This window comes from Eucyclogobius newberryi, unplaced genomic scaffold (genome assembly GCF_026437365.1).
Source record: "Eucyclogobius newberryi isolate DKJ021-1_F unplaced genomic scaffold, fEucNew1.0.hap1 SCAF_13, whole genome shotgun sequence".
Taxonomy (NCBI): domain Eukaryota; kingdom Metazoa; phylum Chordata; class Actinopteri; order Gobiiformes; family Gobiidae; genus Eucyclogobius; species Eucyclogobius newberryi.
Genome location: NW_027315757.1, coordinates 16787393 through 16812168, shown reverse-complemented (window position 1 = coordinate 16812168; position 24776 = coordinate 16787393). Strand labels below are relative to the sequence as shown.

Sequence of the window (24776 nt, the reverse complement as noted above, 5' to 3'; positions counted from 1 at the left end):
ATGTGTATTTTATTTATTAACTGCATTTATTGGATAGAAATGATACCCTGTTTGTTGTAAATAAAGCATTGTTGGAGATTGTTTTTCATCTTAAAAAACATTATAAAAATAAAAAATATGAAATGGTAACAAAATTAACACACAGAGTTTTTATCTAATTTTTATTATGAAACGCACAAAGATAAAGCGGAGCAGGTGGCGGAAGTTACGTCATTAAGCCCCGGAACTCGAGCCGCTTCTCAACAGCTCGCGGTAAAACAACGGATCGAACACAGAAAGGAAAATAATAGTCAATAAAGCCTAAAGAATGAAGTGTAAAGAGTAAAACCTACGGAATAAAGTCTAAGATATACAACTACAGTAGGTGGCGGGAATGTAACAGTTGTATACCGCAAGAAAACACCGAAGAAGAAGAAGAAGAAGAAGCACGGATATGGCAGAGACTGTGAGTGTGTTTGACAAGCGCGGATTTAACTCCAAAACTCACCCCTACTCAGCTGCAGCTTGTCTACGTTATTGAAACACGGATTCCGAAGCTTTACTTTGAAAAAAATGCGGTTAAACTAATCGAACTTTGGCAGCTAGCTTAAGTTGTGCGTCCTGATCGCGTTCAACTAACTTAAACGTGTCTGTGGAACATAAAACAGGCACGGATAAAGCTCCAAAATGCAATAATTGTGTTTTTCGTAAATGATTTACAGCTAAACATTCTGTTTGTGGGTTCAAATGAAAGTATATGTCATTTATTTTAACATAATATCTATCTAAATGGTTTTCTCGTGATATCTGGTTCCTTGGTTTGTGAATATTTAATGTTCTCACTACAATCACAATATTTACTCCATTGACTGAAGTAATCTTTCCATTTTTAATGAGTTTTCAGTTTTACATTCAGTTTAAATAGCTTATTAACTGTCACGAATAAAAAACTTACAGATCCGTCCATAATTTAAGGGAGAAAAACAACAACAATATTATTTATATATATATATATATTATAAATAGTATTACTTTTTATTCTGCCGAAGTCTGTTACAGTTGTATTTCGTTATGTGTTCATGATATAGATTTTGTGATACAAAATGTACACGGTAAAAACCCAGTATTTTACCAAATTAATGAAAATGTAGAACAAATACATTTCCCTTTGGATGTCAAACTGTGTCTGTTAAAATAACTCTGTCATTACATTTGATAATCAATATTCCATCAACATGTATTTCTAGTTGTCTTTTTTTCTTATCTTATATAATTTGTGAACATCAGTTGCAGTTAGTGTAAATGCTCCTTTGGCTGGAACCGCTGAAGACTGACGGGAAATGACTGAAAACTTTGTGGAATAACGACTGAAAAGACCTTGAGATATTGTTAATAAGTTTCACTTTTTGTCCTGTACAAACTGGTGTCACTGTCTCTCCTGCCCAGACGTTCCCGTGGGATGTGAAGTATACAAAGTGTAGTGAGCATTATTGCATCTTTTTGATCTACTGTTTATGGAAATCGTTTGTGTTTTGTTCTAGTTGAAACCTGCTCCCAAACGCAGACGAATCCTGGACCCGTCGGCCATCGTTTCTGTGCCCATCTACTCCAACCAGGTGCGACTGCTTCAACTGCTGTCGATGCTACTGTTACTGCTAATATTACTACTATTATTACGACTTCCGCTGGCTTTTAGTGCTAAACAGAGCCCCGTTTGGACAGAATTTGTTTTTCCTCGAGACGTTTGTGTTTTTAGTGACAATTCAGACAAGCAAAACGGCAGAAAATCCCTTGTTTTCATCCAGAAATGTCGGAACTGCAAAACACATTTAGTCCTTTCATATTGACACGCATCAACACCGCATGAGTCCACTGTTTTTATTCACTTTAATTTATCTTATTTGTTGCGGTTCTGTGGTAAAAGTGAATTGCGTGGCATTCCTGTGCCGTATGTGTGAGACAATGAAGTCGATATTCTTTCAAATTGTCTCCGTTGCACTTGCCCACGGACTCGATGGCGACGTGTTTTACGTTTAACGTTTTTGTTTCAGGTGAGCAACAGTTTGCAGATGAGCGCGCCGGTGTTCAGCGAGGGGAAATCCGCAGGTAAAAATCGGCTAGAGCTGCAGCTAATGACCATTTTAGTCGTCGATATTAAATAATTGTTTCTTTTGAGACTTTTTACTGTATTTTATTATTATAAGTTGCACTGGAGTGCAAGTCGCACGTACAAGTCGCACTGGAGTACAAGTCGCACTGGAGTACAAGTCGCACTGGAGTACAAGTCGCACTGGAGTATAAGTCGCACTGGAGTATAAGTCGCACTGGAGTATAAGTCGTATTTTTGGGGGAAATGTATTTGATAAAAGCCAAGACCAAGAACAGACATTTCCTCTTGAAATGCAATTTAAAATAATAACAGATAAAGAACATGGTGAATAGGTGCTAACGTATGCTAACGCTAACACCTTCAGCTACATGAGGCACAGACAGAACTGTGGTAAGTGTCTGGTATGTTAACGTAACATATTCACAGTTCTTCAGATAACTATAGCATAAAGAACATGCTAACAAGTTTACCAAAGCATCAGTTTTACCCCAAATCACTAAATCCATTGAATTATTCTTCCTCTGTGTCACTTCTAAACAACTCCACAAACTCCAGAGGAAGAGGAAGTGCAGATTCTTCTTCTGCGTCGTGTAGAGCCTAGAGCGCCCTCTTGTGGTTGTCAGTGTGAAAATAACATATAATATCACATATAAGTCGCTCTGGAGTATAAGCTCCGACCAAGACTATGAATAAAGACTTATAGTTATAGTCTTATACTATACTATAGTCCGGAAAATACGGTAAACACATTTTCAACCAAATAAAGGTGTAAATATGGAGACTGAAGGCTTGTAGATGCAGAATATATATGAATGATGTGTATTACTGTTGGAAATCATAAATAGTTTGGATTTGCAATGCCACTGTCTTTGTTATAAATGTGTTTGAGTGTGTTTGGTCCAGACAAACATTAACAAAATATAACTCCCATTATTTTCTTTCACATTCGATGAATATCCAACATTATAAGTACTGAACTGAAGCCACAGACAAACCGGGTTTGTGTTTTCTGCAGCGGAAGAAGCCGAAGCGGACGACGGGTTTTGGTCCAAGTTTTCACGTCAAACAAAAACGCCGAAGTCTGTGTCATTCAGCGATTCTGAAGATGAGGCGGAGCCGGTGCGCACCGAGCCGCTAAACGACACGTGAGTCGCAGTCGAGAGCGTCGGGAAGAGTCGATAAAGCCACAGTTCCATTATACTACTAAACAAAAAAATACTAAAAACATAGAACTTTAGCAGCTAAAATGCGCATTTTCAGTTCAATCTACGTATTCAAAGAAGTAAACTTAAACGGAAAGTGTCTGTTTATGTCACATTGACTTTAACACTAACGTTTGATTAAATTGATATGATTTTGTCCATGATAATCTATTCCACTCGGCGATCATTATTTCACATTAAAATGCAGTACAAAGAAAGAAAAGTACCACCAGATCTAGATCAGGTTTGTAACAGGAATACACCATTGTTACAGATGTTTTATGACTCAAAGTAAAGAGTAAAAATGTGAATAAAATGTATTCTAAATGAAGTAAACAGTAGCACTGCAGAGGCGTCCGCGCACCACAGTTTGACGATTGAGATGCTCACACAGCCTGGTCCTTCTGTTCATTCACAATAGCAAAGCAGCAAATAAAGATGTGTGCATCACGTTTACAGATGACTAAAAACTGTCAATATTGAACTTTGACCTCTTGTTTCTAAAGTTCACTTCACTGTAGGATTTGTGGTGTAAAAAACGCCCTGTTAAACTGTTGTTTCCCGCTGTGTTTTTGGAGCGTTATTGTCCAGAATACTGCGTCTCCCAGTGAATACATCAAGCTATATATTATACATTTATATATTAAACTAAAAGGAATTGATTTTTGTTTTTGCAGGAATCTGGAATACCCTGTTTAAAGGCAAAAAGACAAAATGGTTGTTGTAGTAAAATACTATTTGTTTCTCAGAGATCCGCTGCGCTCGCCGTCTCCTCCTCCTGACAGTCCAGTCCAGAAACCCTCACGGAAAGCAAAGCAGAAGCTCGAGTACGTCTCACTCTTTAGTCCATTTATTTACATTAACCTTGACCTCATCAGGAAAGATGCTTTGTACCAGGTGGAGCTCAAGTCGTCTCTGGGCATCTGAGGGGAGGGGCCTATTGTACATGTATGTCTTTAGTGGTATGGGAGTACCCGGAGGAAACCTTACACAGACACGGGCAGAACATGCACAACTCCACACAGAAAGGCTGGTTACTGGGGCGGGGACTAAACTCTCTCTCGCTCTTGCCCTTAGTGAAATCGAGCGGGGGCTGCTGGCACTGAACTCGATGCTGTCCCCAGTGGACCACTCAAGTCGGCTGCGCAACAGACGGTCACCGCGGTTAAGGGGCAAAACGGGGGCGAACGAGGTCATTTTTCTGACGGAGGACGACAAGCTGATCACGTCTAGCTCGGAACCGTCTCCGCTGCCATCACCGGTCCGAGGCCCAGAGAGGCAGATCCCCCTGAAAGTCCGCTGCCGAACTGACCTGCACAAGATCACCGTGAGACCTGTAAGTCCAGACAAGATCCCCGTGAGACCTGTAAGTCCCAGACAAGATCCCCGTGAGACCTGTAAGTCCCAGACAAGATCCCCGTGAGACCTGTAAGTCCCAGACAAGATCCCCGCGAGAGCTGCAAGCCCCAGACAAGATCCCCATGAGTCCAAACGGGATCTTAGTGAGACCCTTTTAGAATTTATATTTTCCTCCTTGAAAATGTCAAAATATGAAGAGGCTGTTGCTGCTTCGATCACAGTAAAACGGAGTCTGAAACACTCCCAAATGCAGGAAATTAAATGCATTTGGTAACATTCAGATTTCTCTCTGTGATGTTCTGAATGTGTTAAAATGTGACTTTTAAACTGGATTCTGATTCAAAAGTAAATCACAAATGTAAAGGCAGTTGATGCGCTGAGACACTTGCGCTGGAGTTCCGTCTCTCACCGCAGTCTCTCGTCTCTTCTCAGTCGACGCCGCTCAGTGACGTCGTGGAGCAGCTGTCCGTCAAACTGGGAGTCCCGCCCCCTCGGCTGCTGCTGCTGCGAGAGGAGGCGGAGCTTAGCAGGGACTCGACGGTAGAAGCGCTGGGACTGGGCATCGCCGACATCCTGGGTAAACTCTGCCTCCTGTTCTGTCCCTGCTCCTTGTTTTCTTATTCCGGAAACACACGGAAATATGACAATAACCTTTTTAATTCACAATAACATTTTAATTCACTCATGTCGTTAGCATTTCTTCTATTTCAGATTTGTTTTTTGCGTCGCGTACAGAACTATATGCTGCTCGGTCCTCTGCCCTCTGTTGCCATGACAACGGTTTGTACTTCCGTGTCACGTTTGTCGGGTCCAGAGTTAATTTAAAATTTGGTGACGTTGAGACATTTTGAATCGCTCTACATTCAATTTGCTAAGTCTAAACAGTCCAAACTACAGACTTGGATGATTCACGCGTGACGAGATACACAGACGACGTTTGTAATTATTACAATTTACAAACTAATTCTGTCTTAATGGGGCTGTTTTAGGATCTGGCAACGCAAAGTGAAGAGCTCATGTTGCTTTCCGATTGGCTGATCTGATTGAACGCAAAATGTTAACATCTATTGTGTGTGTGATTGAGAAAAATGCTTTTTGTTCTGAATAATTGCTGATGTCAAACTGTAATGTGTGGGTGCAGAGTGCGTCGTGATGGCGCAGGCGGAGCAGGACACGCCCACAGTCGCAGACGCCAATGACGTAATCAAATTAAGACTCCAGGGAAAGAACCGTGCCATGGCTCAGGAGGTCTCTCTGCGCAGGGTTTGTACTTCCTCCTGCTCCTCCTCCTCCTCCTGCTCCTCCTACTCGTCCTCCTCCTCCTGCTTGTGTCCCTGCAGGACGCTTCACTCAGTTTTCTTCTGCTTGTGTCCCTGCAGGACGCTCCTCTGTGCTCCGTGTTCTCTCCGTTTTCTTCTGCTTGTGTCCCTGCAGGACGCTCCTCTGGGCTCCGTGTTCACTCGTTTTCTTCTGCTTGTGTCCCTGCAGGACGCTCCTCTGGGCTCCGTGTTCACTCGTTTTCTTCTGCTTGTGTCCCTGCAGGACGCTCCTCTGTGCTCCGTGTTCTCTCCGTTTTCTTCTGCTTGTGTCCCTGCAGGACGCTCCTCTGGGCTCCGTGTTCACTCGTTTTCTTCTGCTTGTGTCCCTGCAGGACGCTCCTCTGGGCTCCGTGTTCACTCGTTTTCTTCTGCTTGTGTCCCTGCAGGACGCTCCTCTGTGCTCCGTGTTCTCTCCGTTTTCTTCTGCTTGTGTCCCTGCAGGACGCTCCTCTGTGCTCCGTGTTCTCTCCGTTTTCTTCTGCTTGTGTCCCTACAGGACGCTCCTCTGGGCTCCGTGTTCACTCGTTTTCTTCTGCTTGTGTCCCTGCAGGACGCTCCTCTGGGCTCCGTGTTCACTCGTTTTCTTCTGCTTGTGTCCCTGCAGGACGCTCCTCTGGGCTCCGTGTTCACTCGTTTTCTTCTGCTTGTGTCCCTGCAGGACGCTCCTCTGGGCTCCGTGTTCACTCGTTTTCTTCTGCTTGTGTCCCTGCAGGACGCTCCTCTGGGCTCCGTGTTCACTCGTTTTCTTCTGCTTGTGTCCCTGCAGGACGCTCCTCTGGGCTCCGTGTTCACTCGTTTTCTTCTGCTTGTGTCCCTGCAGGACGCTCCTCTGTGCTCCGTGTTCTCTCCGTTTTCTTCTGCTTGTGTCCCTGCAGGACGCTCCTCTGTGCTCCGTGTTCTCTCCGTTTTCTTCTGCTTGTGTCCGTGCAGGACGCTCCTCTGTGCTCCGTGTTCTCTCCGTTTTCTTCTGCTTGTGTCCCTGCAGGACGCTCCTCTGTGCTCCGTGTTCTCTCCGTTTTCTTCTGCTTGTGTCCCTGCAGGACGCTCCTCTGGGCTCCGTGTTCACTCCGTTTTCTTCTGCTTGTGTCCCTGCAGGACGCTCCTCTGGGCTCCGTGTTCACTCGTTTTCTTCTGCTTGTGTCCCTGCAGGACGCTCCTCTGTGCTCCGTGTTCTCTCCGTTTTCTTCTGCTTGTGTCCCTGCAGGACGCTCCTCTGGGCTCCGTGTTCACTCGTTTTCTTCTGCTTGTGTCCCTGCAGGACGCTCCTCTGGGCTCCGTGTTCACTCGTTTTCTTCTGCTTGTGTCCCTGCAGGACGCTCCTCTGTGCTCCGTGTTCTCTCCGTTTTCTTCTGCTTGTGTCCCTGCAGGACGCTCCTCTGTGCTCCGTGTTCTCTCCGTTTTCTTCTGCTTGTGTCCCTGCAGGACGCTCCTCTGGGCTCCGTGTTCACTCGTTTTCTTCTGCTTGTGTCCCTGCAGGACGCTCCTCTGGGCTCCGTGTTCACTCGTTTTCTTCTGCTTGTGTCCCTGCAGGACGCTCCTCTGGGCTCCGTGTTCACTCGTTTTCTTCTGCTTGTGTCCCTGCAGGACGCTCCTCTGTGCTCCGTGTTCTCTCCGTTTTCTTCTGCTTGTGTCCCTGCAGGACGCTCCTCTGTGCTCCGTGTTCTCTCCGTTTTCTTCTGCTTGTGTCCCTGCAGGACGCTCCTCTGTGCTCCGTGTTCTCTCCGTTTTCTTCTGCTTGTGTCCCTGCAGGACGCTCCTCTGTGCTCCGTGTTCTCTCCGTTTTCTTCTGCTTGTGTCCCTGCAGGACGCTCCTCTGGGCTCCGTGTTCACTCCGTTTTCTTCTGCTTGTGTCCCTGCAGGACGCTCCTCTGGGCTCTGTGTTCACTCCGTTTTCTTCTGCTTGTGTCCCTGCAGGACGCTCCTCTGGGCTCTGTGTTCACTCCGTTTTCTTCTGCTTGTGTCCCTGCAGGACGCTCCTCTGGGCTCCGTGTTCACTCGTTTTCTTCTGCTTGTGTCCCTGCAGGACGCTCCTCTGGGCTCCGTGTTCACTCGTTTTCTTCTGCTTGTGTCCCTGCAGGACGCTCCTCTGGGCTCTGTGTTCACTCCGTTTTCTTCTGCTTGTGTCCCTGCAGGACGCTCCTCTGTGCTCCGTGTTCTCTCCGTTTTCTTCTGCTTGTGTCCCTGCAGGACGCTCCTCTGGGCTCTGTGTTCACTCCGTTTTCTTCTGCTTGTGTCCCTGCAGGACGCTCCTCTGTGCTCCGTGTTCTCTCCGTTTTCTTCTGCTTGTGTCCCTGCAGGACGCTCCTCTGGGCTCCGTGTTCTCTCCGTTTTCTTCTGCTTGTGTCCCTGCAGGACGCTCCTCTGGGCTCCGTGTTCTCTCCGTTTTCTTCTGCTTGTGTCCCTGCAGGACGCTCCTCTGGGCTCTGTGTTCACTCCGTTTTCTTCTGCTTGTGTCCCTGCAGGACGCTCCTCTGGGCTCTGTGTTCACTCCGTTTTCTTCTGCTTGTGTCCCTGCAGGACGCTCCTCTGGGCTCCGTGTTCACTCGTTTTCTTCTGCTTGTGTCCCTGCAGGACGCTCCTCTGGGCTCTGTGTTCACTCCGTTTTCTTCTGCTTGTGTCCCTGCAGGACGCTCCTCTGTGCTCCGTGTTCTCTCCGTTTTCTTCTGCTTGTGTCCCTGCAGGACGCTCCTCTGGGCTCCGTGTTCTCTCCGTTTTCTTCTGCTTGTGTCCCTGCAGGACGCTCCTCTGTGCTCCGTGTTCACTCCATTTTCTTCTGCTTGTGTCCCTGCAGGACGCTCCTCTGGGCTCCCATTTTCACTCAGGTTTCGTCTGCTTGTGTCCCTGCAGGACGCTCCTCTGGGCTCCGTGTTCACTCAGTACTCGTCTGGACTCTCCATCGTTGCTCAGAGTAATGTGTGTTTTCATTTCGACGGCTGTAAATTGGCTCCACACCAAACACCGAAGCAGCTGGACATGGAGGACGGAGACATCATCGAAGTTTGGGCCTGAGCAGAATGTTTCACTCTATTTATTTTCACAATAAAATGTTTAATTTCTCAACATGGTGTGCTTTGAGAATATATGGTACAGAGGAGGAACAGACGATTGAATAAATGGGCTGTCTACTCATTAATTAATTTCATATTTTTTAATACTAAATTCAAATGTTGAGCCCACAATGGTTTTTACTTTTATCTACAGATATATTACACACTAGCACATTATATACTTATGTGAAGCTCGGAAACAATATTAAGGCTAGAAAATGGTTGCTTTTTCAATTTCTTGTAATAAAGCAAACAAACAGATGTTTCTACTCTGGAATTTCAATATGTCTTATTTGTTTTTTGTTAGAAAGACTTAAAACTATCAGAATTTCATCTTAGGTCGTTAAAATCAGTGAAAATATGTTAAGGTTGATGTAAATTAGCCGGTAAAGATTTACTACTCCCAGTTGTAAACTATAATATAAGAACTTATACAAATGTGTAAAGAGTTGTAATAAACGCGATTTGGGGAGATAAACACAAGTCGAAAAAGCGATTGAATCAAAACTAATCTTTTATTTTCGTCATGTGACTCTTGCATGACGCGATCACGTGAGAGAAAGGCGGAAGTGCATGTCTCAGCTGTGCGTCATGGCGGCGCAGAAATGTCTGTTTTGAAAAGTTCCCCCCCTGAAATCCGCACTTTCCCCGGGTCCACCGCGTCTCCCACTGCCCGCTTTCGACCCGCACGCCCGGGCATGGACCTGGACTGAGGCCCCCGGGCTCCGTGCAGCTCCCAAAGCCGAGCAGAGGCAGCGCAAAGGCGGACACCGAGCGGCCTGAGTCACAGCAGAAGGTAAACAAGATAGCCTTAGCATCGTCAACGCTAGCATTGTTAGCATTGAAGGCTTTTACGCAACTTTACCTCGTTTGACCAGCGTTTTATCAAGATTATTCATTATTTTAAGGGGCTTTCAACATGCTGTGTCTTCAGAATGGTGCAAATTCCAGAATAGAAGTAATTAAAGTAAAACATTTTCATTTACGCACTGATTATAAATTATAAATAAACTCTTTAGCTCTAAAAATGATAAACAGTTTTGAATTTCTAGAGTATAACGTTTCCAATAGGTTGATTTTCTATTCCACAATAAGTTTTGCATGTTTTAATGTTGTATTTGAGTTTCACAAACTTGTAGTTGGTATTAAAGTGTGTAATAAATCTGTAGATAAAATGGAAAACTTTTGTGGACTAAACATTTCCGTGAGTATTTGTTCAGTCAAACCAAACAATCAAATAAACAAATTTTCTGGAGGAAATAGAAAGTTAAACCCAGACTTCATGACACATGGATACGGTTAATGCCATAGTGTGGCATATTTACAGCCAGCATTTCCATGGAAACCAGCAGAGGCTCCTCCTCCAGGCCAAATGCGAGTTGGGTTTGTGGAGATGCAAGCGTGCTCACAGGTTTTTATATTTTTTTCAGTGCAATAAAAAAAGTTTTATGTTAAAAAGTTTATGTATTGTTATGTATTGTGCATATCTTCCAAACATAATTGACAGTATTATTAATATGTTGATAATCTTTCTGTCTTGGTCCTGGTTTAGACTTGGTGTGGATTTATTTTAATTTGAGTTTAGCCATCGTTTAGGTATTTGCTGTTTTGTCGAGGGAACAGTTTGTGCTGCGTTTCACTTCTTTTTTTTCACTCGAAACGTTTCCTCAAACTACAAATGGATTTTCTTATCTAGAGAGAAGTTACTTTAGTTTGTCATGGACTAAACTTTAGACTCTGAGAGACAGTATTTTGAAAACGGACAGATTTAAACAGTTTGCTTTTAATTTTTGGTCTTTCTTTTTAACCATACAAAACAACAGAATGAGACAGAGAAACGACATACAAATTATATAAATAGTCCTACACTTGCCGTCTAACAAATTTGTCCATTTTCAAATTTAGTTCTAATGTATTCTTCTCGTTTTTCAAATTATAATGTCAGTAAAGTCCTCAATCGTTGGTTCAGTTCGTGTCATTAATTTTTCAGTGATGGCTTTTCCCTGCAGCCAGAAGAATGTCTCAGAAGTATCCATTTATTGTGTCCATGGTAGCCCAGGAACATGGATCTGAAATTAAGTGAGATTATAATGACTTAGTTGAACTCAGTCCAGTATTTTTGAGAAACGGGACAGTCCCAAAAAAAACATGGCAACAACCGTTTCTCCAGAATTTTACATTTCCTTGTGATTAATGTGCACTTTGACATGGCGATATGAGAAAACATGACACATTTTTTCCGAAAATTCTTTCCAAACATGTGATTTAGTTGTTTTCACCTCCGTTTTCCCATTCTTCGTCTATCAAAACAAAAATGACCCTCTTTCCCTTTAATTTGTAACCTAATTAGATTTAATCTAATTTAGATATTATTGCCCTTGAAAATTCTGATTTATAAACCGTAATAAATATTCAGTCAGGGGATTGATTATAATGTTGTTTTTATGCATTTAATTTGGCTTAAATAAACAGATTCGGCTCAAACGCTCTCCTTATGTTTAAAAACTGCACTTTGTAGGCTCTGTTCTTTAATATGTGTTTTGAATGTAGAAAATATCATAAACTTATACCCTTTTTATAGACTGTTTATAATATAAAAGTTACAGCATTATAAATACACTGTTTAGATGCTTGAAACGCGGCTGTATAGCAATAACCGCTTTAAAGTGTTTCAGTCTCATTCTGTTAGAGGTTCTTTTTATCTTTTATGATGTAAAATTGAACAAGCCTAAAAGTTTTTTCCAAAATAAGAAGCCCAAAATCTCTTCTCGAGCTCAACAATTATTTCTATTGAAAGTTGAGACCTTTTTAAACACATTTTAAACCAAACCAACCACAGGTTGAAATATTGTGACTAAAGATTAAAAAAATATGTATACGTAAAGTTGGTTATTGATGAAAATCTCATTGTTATTTTATTATTCTTTTGACATTTTGATTTATTACTGCAACTGTCTCTGTTATAAAAGGTGATTTTGTTTTAGAGTAAATGAACAAGAATCGATGATTAAAAGTGATACATTTATGAAAGCTTCTGTTTTTTTTTAGTTTCCACAGTGAAAGTTTTGTTCCTGACCGTGTTGTTGCTGCCCCCTGTAGGCGCAGTCATGTCGCTGGAGCATACGTCAGACTCTGCTCCGTTTCTGTCCGACGACAGCGAGTCGGAGGCGCCGGACGAGACGAGGGTGGAGCCAAACGGCGACGGCGAGTCTCCGAGCGGCGTTTCGCCTCGTCGAGCCGTTCTCACCGTCCTCATCCTCTGTTACATCAACCTGCTCAACTACATGGACCGCTTCACTGTGGCAGGTGCCAACGAGTCCTGCTTTAGTCCTGGTTTAGTCCTGGTTTAGTCCTGCTTTAGTCCTGCTTTAGACCTGCTTTAGTCCTGTTTTAGTCCTGCTTTAGTCCTGCTTTAGTCCTGCTTTAGTCCTGTTTTAGTCCTGCTTTAGTCCTGTTTTAGTCCTGCTTTAGACGTGTTTTAGCCCTGCTTTAGTCCTGCTTTAGACCTATTTTAGATCTGCTTTAGACCTGTTTTAGTCCTGCTTTAGTCCTGCTTTAGTCCTGCTTTAGTCCTGCTTTAGATTAGCTTTAGACCTGTTTTAGTCCTGCTTCAGTCCTGCTTTAGACCACCTGCTTTAGACCTGCTTTAGACCACCTGCTTTGGTCCTGCTTTAGTACTGTTTTAGTCCGCTTTAGTCCTGCTTCCGTCCTGCTTCAGTCCCGTTTAGTCCCCGTTTTAGTAATGATTCTTGTTTAATATTTTAGAGATAAATATAAAAACTATTGTGTTTAATATTTATGTGAGTATTTGTCCAGTAAAAGCTAATGTACTGTTAAAAGTGCAGTAACTGCAGTAAAATCCAGTGTTAAATGTGTTTAAATGCGTCACTCACCTGAGGCTTTTACTGTGACATTCTTAGGTGAATCTCAGTTTTCACAAGTCCACGAGTCACTTTCGCCTACATTTTAGAATGTATTTGTTTATCATGTATTTTTTTCTGTTCTAATGTCTTGTTTATTTGTGTTTTCACAGGAGTTTTGTCCGACATCGAGCATTATTTTGATATTGATGATTCAAAATCTGGCCTCCTCCAAACAGGTAAAGATCTGGTTTAATCGTCAAATACAATGAAACCACTTTGTGTGTCTTTCCTGTTGTGGTTTTATGCCTGGACCTTTTATTATTATTATGATTATGATTATATTATTATGATTATATTATGGGAGTGTCTGCAGTTCAGCGGCGCGTGGCCGAAACTGCCATGTTATTTTTGTGCCGGCCGCGCGCCGCGGCTCCTGAAACTGCGCCGTTATTTGACCGTGTTTTAGCGCCGTTTTAGACCACGCCGGGTTAAGGTTAAGGTTAAGGTTAAGGTTAGGGTTAAGGTTAGGGTTAAGGTTAGGGTTAAGGTTAAGGTTAGGGTTAGGGTTAAGGTTAAGGTTAGGGTTAAGGTTAGGATTAAGGTTAGGGTTAAGGTTAGGGTTAAGGTTAGGGTTAAGGTTAAGGTTAAGGTTAGGGTTAGGGTTAAGGTTAAGGTTAGGGTTAGGATTAAGGTTAGGGTTAGGATTAAGGTTAGGGTTAAGGTTAGGGTTAAGGTTAGGGTTAAGGTTAGGGTTTAGGGTTAGGGTTAAGGTTAGGGTTAAGGTTAGGGTTAAGGTTAAGGTTAGGGTTAGGGTTAAGGTTAGGGTTAAGGTTAGGGTTAAGGTTAGGGTTAAGGTTAGGGTTAGGATTAAGGTTAAGGTTAGGGTTAAGGTTAAGGTTAGGGTTAGGGTTAGGATTAAGGTTAGGGTTAGGGTTAAGGTTAGGGTTAAGGTTAGGGTTAAGGTTAGGGTTAAGGTTAGGGTTAAGGTTAAGGTTAGGGTTAAGGTTAGGGTTAGGGTTAGGGTTAAGTTTAAGGTTAGGGTTAAGGTTAGGGTTAAGGTTAGGGTTAAGGTTAAGGTTAGGGTTAAGGTTAGGGTTAGGATTAAGGTTAGGGTTAAGGTTAAGGTTAGGGTTAGGATTAAGGTTAGGGTTAAGGTTAGGGTTAGGATTAAGGTTAGGGTTAAAGTTAAGGTTAGGGTTAAGGGTTAAGGTTAGGGTTAAGGTTAGGGTTAAGGTTAAGGTTAGGGTTAAGGTTAGGGTTAGGGTTAAGGTTAGGGTTAAGGTTAGGGTTAGGGTTAAGGTTAGGGTTAGGGTTAAGGTTAGGGTTAAGGTTAGGGTTAAGGTTAGGGTTAAGGTTAAGGTTAGGGTTAAGGTTAGGGTTAGGATTAAGGTTAGGGTTAAGGTTAAGGTTAGGGTTAGGATTAAGGTTAGGGTTAAGGTTAGGGTTAGGATTAAGGTTAGGGTTAAAGTTAAGGTTAGGGTTAAGGGTTAAGGTTAGGGTTAAGGTTAGGGTTAAGGTTAGGGTTAAGGTTAGGGTTAGGATTAAGGTTAGGGTTAAGGTTAGGGTTAAGGTTAAGGTTAGGGTTAAGGTTAGGGTTAAGGTTAAGGTTAGGGTTAAGGTTAAGGTTAGGATTAAGGTTAGGATTAAGGTTAGGATTAAGGTTAGGATTAAGGTTAAGGTTAGGGTTAAGGTTAGGGTTAAGGTTAGGGTTAAGGTTAGGGTTAGGGTTAAGGTTAGGGTTAAGGTTAAGGTTAAGGTTAGGGTTAAGGTTAGGATTAAGGTTAGGATTAAGGTTAGGATTAAGGTTAGGGTTAAGGTTAGGGTTAGGGTTAAGTTTAAGGTTAGGGTTAAGGTTAGGGTTAAGGTTAAGGTTAGGATTAAGGTTAAGGTTAGGGTTAAGGTTAGGGTTAAGGTTAAGGTTAGAATTAAGGTTAGGGTTAAGGTTAATGTTAGGGTTAAGGTTAGGGTTAAGGTTAGGGTTAGGATTAAGGTTAGGGTTAAGGTTAGGGTTAAGGTTAGGGTTAAGGTTAGGGTTAAGGTTAGGGTTAGGGTTAAGGTTAGGGTTAGGGTTAAGGTTAAGGTTAGGGTTAAGGTTAGGGTTAAGGTTAGGATTAAGGTTAGGATTAAGGTTAGGGTTAAGGTTAGGGTTAAGGTTAGGGTTAAGTTTAAGGTTAGGGTTAAGGTTAGGGTTAAGGTTAAGGTTAGGATTAAGGTTAAGGTTAGGGTTAAGGTTAGGGTTAGGGTTAGGGTTAAGTTTAAGGTTAGGGTTAAGGGTCAGGGTTAAGGTTAGGGTTAAAGTTAGGATTAAGGTTAGGGTTAAAGTTAGGGTTAAGGTTAAGGTTAGGGTTAAGGTTAAGGTTAAGGTTAGGGTTAAGGTTAGGGTTAGGGTTAGGGTTAAGGTTAGGGTTAGGGTTAAGGTTAGGGTTAAGGTTAGGGTTAAGGTTAGGGTTAAGGTTAAGGTTAGGGTTAAGGTTAGGGTTAGGATTAAGGTTAGGGTTAAGGTTAGGGTTAAGGTTAAGGTTAGGGTTAGGATTAAGGTTAGGGTTAAGGTTAGGGTTAGGATTAAGGTTAGGGTTAAGGTTAAAGTTAAGGTTAGGGTTAAGGGTTAAGGTTAGGGTTAAGGTTAGGGTTAAGGTTAGGGTTAGGATTAAGGTTAGGGTTAAGGTTAGGGTTAAGGTTAAGGTTAAGGTTAGGGTTAAGGTTAGGGTTAAGGTTAAGGTTAGGGTTAAGGTTAAGGTTAGGATTAAGGTTAGGATTAAGGTTAAGGTTAGGGTTAAGGTTAGGGTTAAGGTTAGGGTTAAGGTTAGGGTTAGGGTTAAGGTTAGGGTTAAGGTTAAGGTTAAGGTTAGGGTTAAGGTTAGGATTAAGGTTAGGATTAAGGTTAGGATTAAGGTTAGGGTTAAGGTTAGGGTTAGGGTTAAGTTTAAGGTTAGGGTTAAGGTTAGGGTTAAGGTTAAGGTTAGGATTAAGGTTAAGGTTAGGGTTAAGGTTAGGGTTAAGGTTAAGGTTAGGGTTAAGGTTAGAATTAAGGTTAGGGTTAAGGTTAGGGTTAAGGTTAATGTTAGGGTTAAGGTTAGGGTTAGGGTTAAGGTTAGGGTTAGGATTAAGGTTAGGGTTAAGGTTAGGGTTAAGGTTAGGGTTAAGGTTAGGGTTAAGGTTAGGGTTAGGGTTAGGGTTAAGGTTAGGGTTAAGGTTAAGGTTAGGGTTAAGGTTAGGGTTAAGGTTAGGGTTAAGGTTAGGATTAAGGTTAGGATTAAGGTTAGGATTAAGGTTAGGATTAAGGTTAGGGTTAAGGTTAGGGTTAAGGTTAGGGTTAAGTTTAAGGTTAGGGTTAAGGTTAGGGTTAAGGTTAAGGTTAGGATTAAGGTTAAGGTTAGGGTTAAGGTTAGGGTTAAGGTTAGGGTTAAGGTTAGAATTAAGGTTAGGGTTAGGGTTAAGGTTAGGGTTAAGGTTAGGGTTAAGGTTAATGTTAGGGTTAAGGTTAGGGTTAGGGTTAAGGTTAGGGTTAGGGTTAAGGTTAGGGTTAGGATTAAGGTTAGGGTTAAGGTTAGGGTTAAGGTTAGGGTTAAGGTTAAGGTTAAGGTTAGGGTTAAGGTTAGGGTTAGGGTTAAGGTTAAGGTTAGGGTTAGGGTTAAGGTTAAGGTTAAGGTTAGGGTTAAGGTTAGGGTTAGGGTTAAGGTTAGGGTTAAGGTTAAGGTTAGGGTTAAGGTTAAGGTTAGGGTTAAGGTTAAGGTTAAGGTTAGGGTTAAGGTTAGGGTTAGGGTTAAGGTTAGGGTTAAGGTTAGGGTTAAGGTTAGGGTTAAGGTTAGGGTTAAGGTTAAGGTTAAGGTTAGGGTTAAGGTTAGGGTTAAGGTTAGGGTTAAGGTTAGGGTTAAGGTTTAGGTTAAGGTTAGGATTAAGGTTAGGGTTAAGGTTAGGGTTAGGGTTAAGGTTAAGGTTAAGGTTTAGGGTTAGGATTAAGGTTAGGGTTAAGGTTAGGGTTAGGGTTAAGGTTAGGGTTAGGGTTAAGGTTAGGGTTAAGGTTAGGGTTAGGGTTAAGGTTAGGGTTAAGGTTAGGATTAAGGTTAAGGTTAGGATTAAGGTTAAGGTTAAGGTTAGGGTTAGGGTTAAGGTTAAGGTTAAGGTTAGGGTTAAGGTTAGGGTTAAGGTTAGGGTTAAGGTTAGGGTTAAGGTTAGGGTTAAGGTTAAGGTTAAGGTTAAGGTTAAGGTTAGGGTTAAGGTTAGGGTTAGGGTTAGGGTTAAGGTTAAGGTTAGGGTTAAGGTTAGGGTTAAGGTTAAGGTTAAGGTTAAGGTTAGGGTTAAGTTTAAGGTTAGGGTTAAGGGTCAGGGTTAAGGTTAGGGTTAAGTTTAAGGTTAGGGTTAAGGGTCAGGGTTAAGGGTCAGGGTTAGGGTTAAGGTTAGGGTTAGGGTTAAGGTTAGGGTTAAGGTTAAGGTTAGGATTAAGGTTAAGGTTAGGATTAAGGTTAAGGTTAGGATTAAGGTTAAGGTTAAGGTTAAGGTTAGGGTTAAGGTTAGGGTTAAGGTTAAGCTTAGGATTAAGGTTAAGGTTAGGGTTAAGGTTAGGGTTAAGGTTAGGGTTAAGGTTAGGGTTAAGGTTAGGGTTAGGATTAAGGTTAGGGTTAGGGTTAAGGTTAGGGTTAAGGTTAGGGTTAAGGTTAGGATTAAGGTTAGGGTTAAGGTTAGGGTTAGGGTTAGGGTGGGGTTAGGGTTAAGGTTAGGATTAAGGTTAAGGTTAAGGTTAAGGTTAGGGTTAGGGTTAGGGTTAGGGTAACCATGACGCTATAAGAGAAGTCCCGCGGTTCCTGAAACTGCGCGGCCATTTGACCGCGGGCCGCGGCTCTGCAGCCACGGCCTTATATTATATTGACCTTTTTACCGTTGAACCAAAGTTTGAACTGTAATGAACGTGAAAGACCCGAGCGTTAACAGAAGAAGAGAAAGAGACTGAATCATTTGTTTCCTTGTTTTTCAGTGTTCATCTGCAGCTACATGTTCCTGGCGCCGGTCTTCGGTTACCTCGGCGACCGCTACAACAGGAAGTACATCATGAGTGGGGGAATCTTCTTCTGGTCCTTAGTGACTCTGCTCAGCTCCTACACGCCCAAAGAAGTCAGTTCTGGTTTAGACCTGGTTTAGACCTGGTTCAGACCTGGTTTAGACCTGGTTTAGACCTGGTTTAGTCCTGGTTTAGACCTGGTTTAGTCCTGGTTTAGACCTGGTTTAGTCCTGGTTTAGTCCTGGTTTAGTCTTGGTTCAGACCTGGTTCAGACCTGGTTCTTGTCTCCGCAGCGCTTCTGGCTCCTGCTCTTGACCCGGGGCCTGGTCGGAGTGGGCGAGGCCAGTTACTCGACCATCGCTCCGACGATCATCGCAGATCTCTACGTGAAAGGCCAGCGCACAAACATGCTCTCCATCTTCTACTTCGCCATCCCAGTGGGCAGGTGAGTCAGCGGGTCAGAGCTGGTCCTGTCTTGGTCCTGGTCCTGGTTCTGGTCTGGGTCTGGGCCTGGTCCTGTTCTGGGCCTGGTCCTGGGCCTGGGCCTGGTCTTGGTCCTGGTCCTGGTCTGGTCCTGGTCTGGTCCTGGGTCAGTAGAACAGTTGAGTGATGTGTTGTTTGTGTTTGCAGTGGGCTGGGTTACATCGTGGGGTCACAGGTCAGTCAGGCGGCTCAGAACTGGCACTGGGCTCTCAGGGTAAGTCTGTTCAAATCACTTTATCCTTCACTTTACTCTCTCATGTGGTTGTTCCCTAGTCAGTCCATCCCAGTTTATCCCAGTTCTAATCCAAACCTGTCAACTCTGTCCCTAAAACTGGCCCAAGGAGGTTTAAGGTTCAATCTACCGGCAGTGTACAGCAGCGTTTAGAAGCCTCAGTCCTGGTGAACCTAAGCCTACGGTGCTGCTGAGGGTGTGACGCTCCTGTTCACTGCTCCGATTCTGCAGGTCACTCCCGGTCTTGGCCTCTTGGCGGTGCTGTTGCTGCTCTTCGTGGTTCAGGAGCCCAAACGCGGCGCCATCGAGGCTCGTTCTGAGGAGCAGCTGCACCAGACTAGCTGGACCAAGGACCTGCAGGCGCTGCGCAAGAAGTGAGAGCTCCACCATTACAGCGACTTCACTCTGCCGCAGTCTAGTATTTTAACATCCTGAAGTCAAAGGGTTTATAGAAGCTCACTGTCATAGATGTGGGTCAGTTCTGTTCTAAAATAACTATTTTCTCTCCCTCCTCTCCCTCTTCTCTCCCTCTTCTCTTCCTCTTCTCTCCCTCTTCTCTTCCTCTTCTCTCCCTCTTCTCTCCCTTTTCTCTCCCTTTTCTCTCCCTCTTCTCTCCCTTTTCTCTCCCTCTTCTCCCTTTTCTCTCCCTCTTCTCTCCCTTTTCTCGTCCTATTCTCGTCTTCTTCTCGTCCTCTTCTTGTCCTCTTCTCGTCCTCCTCTCTCCCATTTTTCGCCCTCTTCTTGTCCTCTTCACGTCCTCTTTTCTCCCTCTTCCCTCCCATTTCTCGTCCTCTTCTCGTCTTCTTCTCGTCCTCAGCCGCAGCTTCATCTTGTCCACCTTTGGCTTCACGTCTGTGGCGTTTGTCACCGGGTCACTCGCTCTGTGGGCCCCGACCTTCCTCCTGAGAGCCGCCATTTTTGCTGGAGAAAAGGAGCCGTGTGATTCACAGCAGTGCTCCTCTCAAGAGAGGTAAACGCTCCAACTCTAGACCGCTAGACCTTCCTCTAGACCAGCTCTAGACCCCGCTCTAGACATGCTCTAGACAAGTGTCCTAGACTTGCTCTAGATCCCGCTCTAGAACTGCTCTGGATACAGCTCTAGACCCGTTAAAGACCCGTTAAAAAGTAATGGAGCTGTCCAGCTCCTCCCACTGCTTTGGTTCTAAGGTGTGTGTGTGTGTGTGTGTGTGTGTTTAGTCTGATCTTCGGGGTCATCACGTGTGTGACCGGTGTTCTGGGCGTGGCCAGTGGAGTCCAGCTGAGTCGTGCGCTGAGGACTCGCACAGAGAAGGCTGATCCTCTGGTTTGTGCAACTGGACTTCTGCTGTCAGCGCCTTTCCTCTACCTCGCCATCGTGACCGCCGAGCTGTCCACAGTCGCCACATACGTGAGTCACATGACCAGGGCCACATACACTCTTCCTACTGGAGAACTGCTGCAGGGGATGATCTGTCATTATATAAAGCCTACTGAGGTTCTCATTTCTGAAACTACCATGTGGAAAGACGAATCCCGTGGTCATGGATGAGGAATAGCGACACACTGAAGATCTGTGTGAGGAATAATGACACGCTGAAGATCTGTGTGAGGAACAATGACACGCTGAAGATCTGTGTGAGGAACAATGACACGCTGAAGATCTGTGTGAGGAACAATGACACGCTGAAGATCTGTGTGAGGAACAATGACACGCTGAAGATCTGTGTGAGGAACAATGACACGCTGAAGATCTGTGTGAGGAACAATGACACGCTGAAGATCTGTGTGAGGAACAATGACACGCTGAAGATCTGTGTGAGAAACAATGACACGCTGAAGATCTGTGTGAGGAACAATGACACGCTGAAGATCTGTGTGAGGAACAATGACACGCTGAAGATCTGTGTGAGGAACAATGACACGCTGAAGATCTGTGTGAGGAACAATGACACGCTGAAGATCTGTGTGAGGAACAATGACACGCTGAAGATCTGTGTGAGGAACAATGACACACTGGAGATCTGTGTGAGGAACAATGACACGCTGGAGATCTGTGTGAGGAACAATGACACGCTGAAGATCTGTGTGAGGAACAATGACACACTGAAGATCTGTGTGAGGAACAATGACACGCTGAAGATCTGTGTGAGGAACAATGACACACTGAAGATCTGTGTGAGGAACAATGACACGCTGAAGATCTGTGTGAGGAACAATGACACACTGAAGATCTAATTAACAGACGAAGTAGAACAACTTCTTCTGAGGCTCAACCAAATCAAAGTCGCATCGAAATCATGACAAAACTGTATCGTTCCACTCCCAACACGGACTAAAACACATACAAACAGTTAAAATCGTGACATAAAAAATGTAAAATGTATTTAAAACATCTCGATGTACTATTATTTGTTTGACTAGTCGATAATCTTGTTTGTTGTTTCTTCAGGTTTTCATTTTCTTCGGAGAAGCCTTTCTGTCCATGAACTGGGCCATTGTAGCCGACATTTTACTGGTGAGTCCAGGTTTAGTCCTGGTCTAGTCCAGGTTTAGTCCTGGTTTAGTCCAGGTTTAGTCCTGGTCTAGTCTAGGTTTAGTCCTGGTCTAGTCCAGATTTAGTCCTGGTCTAGTCCACGTTTAGTCCTGATCTAGTCCACGTTTAGTCCTGGTCTAGTCCAGGTTTAGTCCTGGTTTAGTCTAGGTTTAGTCCTAGTCTGGTCCACGTTTAGTCCCGGTCTAGTCTAGGTTTAGTCCCGGTCTAGTCCACGTTTAGTCCTGGTCTAGTCCACGTCTAGTCCCGGTCTAGTCCACGTCTAGTCCCGGTCTAGTCCACGTCTAGTCCCGGTCTAGTCCACGTTTAGTCCCGGTCTAGTCCACGTCTAGTCCCGGTCTAGTCCACGTTTAGTCCTGGTCCAGTCCTGACCTGGTTTGACCTTGTTTGTTTGCAGTATGTGGTGGTGCCGACTCGCAGGGCCACAGCTGAAGCTCTGCAGATCGTCATATCTCATCTCCTCGGAGACGCTGGGAGCCCTTACCTCATCGGAGTGGTCAGTCCTGGTTTAGACCTGCTTTAGCCCTAGTGTAAACCTGGTTTCCACTTGCTTTAGTGCTGGTTTAGAAAATTGGTTTAGTACTGGTTTAGTACTGTTTTAGTACTGTTTCAGTCCTGATTTAGACCTGGTTTAGACCTGGTTTAGTCCTGGTATAGTCCTGCTTTAGACCTGGTTTAGTCCTGCTTTAGACCTGGTTTAGTCCCGCTTTAGTCCTGGTTTTAGAACTGCTTCAATCCTGGTTCAGTCTTGGTTTAGTCCTGATTTAGTCCTGCTTTAGACCTGGTTTAGTCCTGCTTTAGTCCTGGTTTTAGTCCTGCTTTAGTCCTGGTTCATTCCTGGTTCAGTCCTGGTTCAGTCCTGGTTCAGTCCTGGTTTAGTCCTGGTTTAGTCCTGCTTTAGACCTGCTTTAGTCCTGCTTTAGTCCTGCTTTAGACCTGGTTTAGCCCTGGTTTTGGCTCTCCTCAGGTGTCGGACGCTCTCAGGAGGGAGCAGTCATTCCTGTGGCAGTTCCGTTCGCTGCAGCTTTCTCTTCTTCTCTGCTCCTTCGTCGCCGTCATCGGAGGAGGATTCTTTCTGGCCACGGCGCTCTTCATCGAGACGGACCGAAAACGCGCCGAGAACTACGACCCTTCAGGTGAGGCCGCCATTTCACACCTTTCACTCTCAATGTCATGTTCAGCCTAGCTTTAGTCCTGGTTTAGATCACGTTTGAGCTTTTGACCCGTCCAAAGTCTTCAAAATGCCGAAAACAGGAAATACGTTCTTGTCTACGTCGTCTAGTCGTCTTAGTTTTGGATCCGGCTCAGTCCTGGTATGTTTATATCATCGGCCCTCTGGGCACTTGAATCCAAAAGTCATTTTCAATCTGAAGGCGCTGGTCTGAGAAGCCAGAAAGGGTAGGACTGATCCTGTCAAACGTCGAAACCACTCGACGCTTGATGAATCCTGGTCACAAAACCCCCTCCCCTCCGAGAGTCAAAAACACTCCGTTCTGAATTCCGCTTGTCTGTGATGTCATAGGTCGAGCTCCGAGGTTCATGAATCGCCACGTTTCGGACTCAAATCACATTTTTAGTCCCCTCCGAGCGTCAAAAACACTCAGTTCTGAATTCCTCAGATGTGTGATGTCATAGGTCGAGCTCCGAGTTTCATGAATTGTCACGTTTTAGACTCAAATCACGTTTTTAGTTCCCTCCGAGCGTCAAAAACACTCAGTTCTGAATTCCTCAGATGTGTGATGTCATAGGTCGAGCTCCGAGTTTCATGAATTGTCACGTTTTAGACTCAAATCACGTTTTTAGTTCCCTCCGAGCGTCAAAAACACTCAGTTCTGAATTCCCTCGATCTGTGATGTCATAGATCGAGCTCCGAGTTTCCTAAATCGTCACGTTTCGGACTCAAATCAAATCACGTTTTTAGTTCTTGAACACAAGAAAATAAAGGAGCAAGAGCGACTTTAAAGGCCAATAACAATATGACCAAAAAAAATTGTCCTTCGGGGTACAATCTGCCTCCTGTTTACAACGCTAAAGTCAAACAGTCAAACAAGTCGTGCGGGAGAAGCGGCCGCAGGTGAGAACGACGCGAAACTAAAGCGCGCTTGGCAGCAGCTTGGATTTAGTTCAGATTGAAAATGACCTGCAGATGTCAGCGGCCCTCGAGTGGCCCTGGACGAACGAGGGATTACGCCGAATTTACACTTTTATGTTCCGTTTCGTTCTAGTAAATGAGCAAATGGCAAAGGAGCAGAACAGGTACATGATTCCACCCATAACCAATCAAACGCCCACAAATCATGCTGTAATGAGTAGACATTCTCACCTGGTTTGTTATATTTAAACAATCAAAGTTTTTTGTTGTTGTTGAAACTACGAGCCCGGGTGAGAATGGCTGTTTTGGACCTTGTGAAACTGTCTCGTGATTTGAAAACAAAAACAAAAAAACACTTGAAATTTGAGGTTCTTTGACGAAAAGGAGGGAAACATTAAGAAAAACGTAAAACTCTTTGAAATCTCTCTTGTTTTCATCAAAACTCTTATTGGTTATTAACCAAAGGCCTCCCTCTGGTGGTGAGAGCTGGTACAGCAGATTGAGATTTTTTAACACTGGTGAATTTCTCGCTCTGATTTTATTTTTATTTTTAACCCGAAAAAAACATTTCAAACACGTTTGAATTGTTTGTACACTGAACTGCTGAATTTTTTAGTGTTAAGACGTTTCACTTCAAATTTCCAGCAAACCAAGTTATTCGCAATTGATTTTAAGTGAGAAAAAACAATCAAATTCATTCTGATCTTAAATCCTTCACTTTCACAATTTTGAGCCATTTTTAACTTCATGTTTTGCAGAGAATAAACCGCTCGAAACAGATTTGACCTTTTTTATATATTTTTTTATTCTATGAGAAACTGGATAGAGCTACAACTGCAAACCCCGCACACAGAAGAGACGGGCCTATGGAAAACGACCTCCGTGAGATTTAGTCAGATTTAGTAATATTTAAAAGGTTAATTTGTCCTTTTGAATTTATAAAAACACAATGAAAAAGTGAAAAATTCAGAAAAAAAAACAGTTCAAACGTGTTATTTTTTTCTGGTTAAAACAAAACTAAAAAACAATCTAAATGATGATTAAACAGAGGTTCAGAGCTGGTACGAACTGTGTGTTTTTCTCTTTCAGACGATGAGCCGATCGTCGTCCCGAAAAGCGGCCGTTCGACTCGAGTCCCAGTGTCCAGCGTTCTCATCTGACCCGCCGACGCTTTCTGCAACTTTTAACCTTTTTTAAATCACGGACGTTTTACAGATTGTTTATTTTTTTTAATCCTTCATTTAAGCTCATTCATGAGAGACTCTTGGTCAAACGAGACGTGACAGAGGCTGATCCGGGACCAGCCGCAACTCTTTTTATAACAACGTTTTAATAGTTTTATTTTATGTGAAGTCCACAGCCAAATGTTTGTCTTCTTTTAACGTTTCTCTATTTCTCTAACGTGTCTTTATTTCGGGTTTAGCGGTTTCTTGGTTAAGCTCCCCCTGCTGGAGTGCGTTTTAATGAACCGTAAATTGTAAAAGATTATTTTATTGTTATATTTTGTGAATTATTAAAGTCAATTAATTTGTACCTCGTCAAGTTTCAAAACGCATTTATCGCG

The 24776-nt window shown here is 43.6% G+C and overlaps 3 protein-coding genes across 4 annotated transcripts in view; 2 read left to right on the top strand and 1 right to left on the bottom strand.

Annotated features, from left to right (window-relative positions):
* Positions 1–24776, bottom strand: part of ifi35 (interferon-induced protein 35) — a 342343-nt gene that overhangs the window by 182373 nt on the left and 135194 nt on the right. The gene's annotated exons all lie outside the window — the stretch shown is intronic.
* Positions 235–9029, top strand: nfatc2ip (nuclear factor of activated T cells 2 interacting protein). The gene is made up of 9 exons (XM_072442138.1): positions 235–445; positions 1521–1595; positions 2031–2085; positions 3105–3234; positions 4041–4118; positions 4369–4627; positions 5083–5227; positions 5792–5913; positions 8817–9029. Exons 1-9 carry the CDS (start codon positions 434–436, stop codon positions 8976–8978), a joined length of 1038 nt encoding a protein of 345 aa, XP_072298239.1. The 5' UTR covers positions 235–433; the 3' UTR covers positions 8979–9029.
* On the top strand, positions 9587–24595 carry spns1 (SPNS lysolipid transporter 1, lysophospholipid). Of its 2 annotated transcripts, XM_072442739.1 has the most exons (14): positions 9587–9812; positions 12116–12322; positions 13050–13115; positions 17852–17988; positions 18169–18320; positions 18506–18572; positions 18822–18964; positions 19408–19560; positions 19788–19977; positions 21019–21084; positions 21518–21616; positions 22088–22256; positions 23346–23376; positions 24302–24413. In XM_072442739.1, exons 2-14 carry the CDS (start codon positions 12124–12126, stop codon positions 24306–24308), a joined length of 1479 nt encoding a protein of 492 aa, XP_072298840.1. In that variant the 5' UTR covers positions 9587–9812; positions 12116–12123; the 3' UTR covers positions 24309–24413. The 2 variants fall into 2 exon arrangements, with proteins under 2 accessions (XP_072298840.1, XP_072298839.1); XM_072442738.1 differs by lacking the exon at positions 23346–23376 and having other exon boundaries at positions 24302–24595.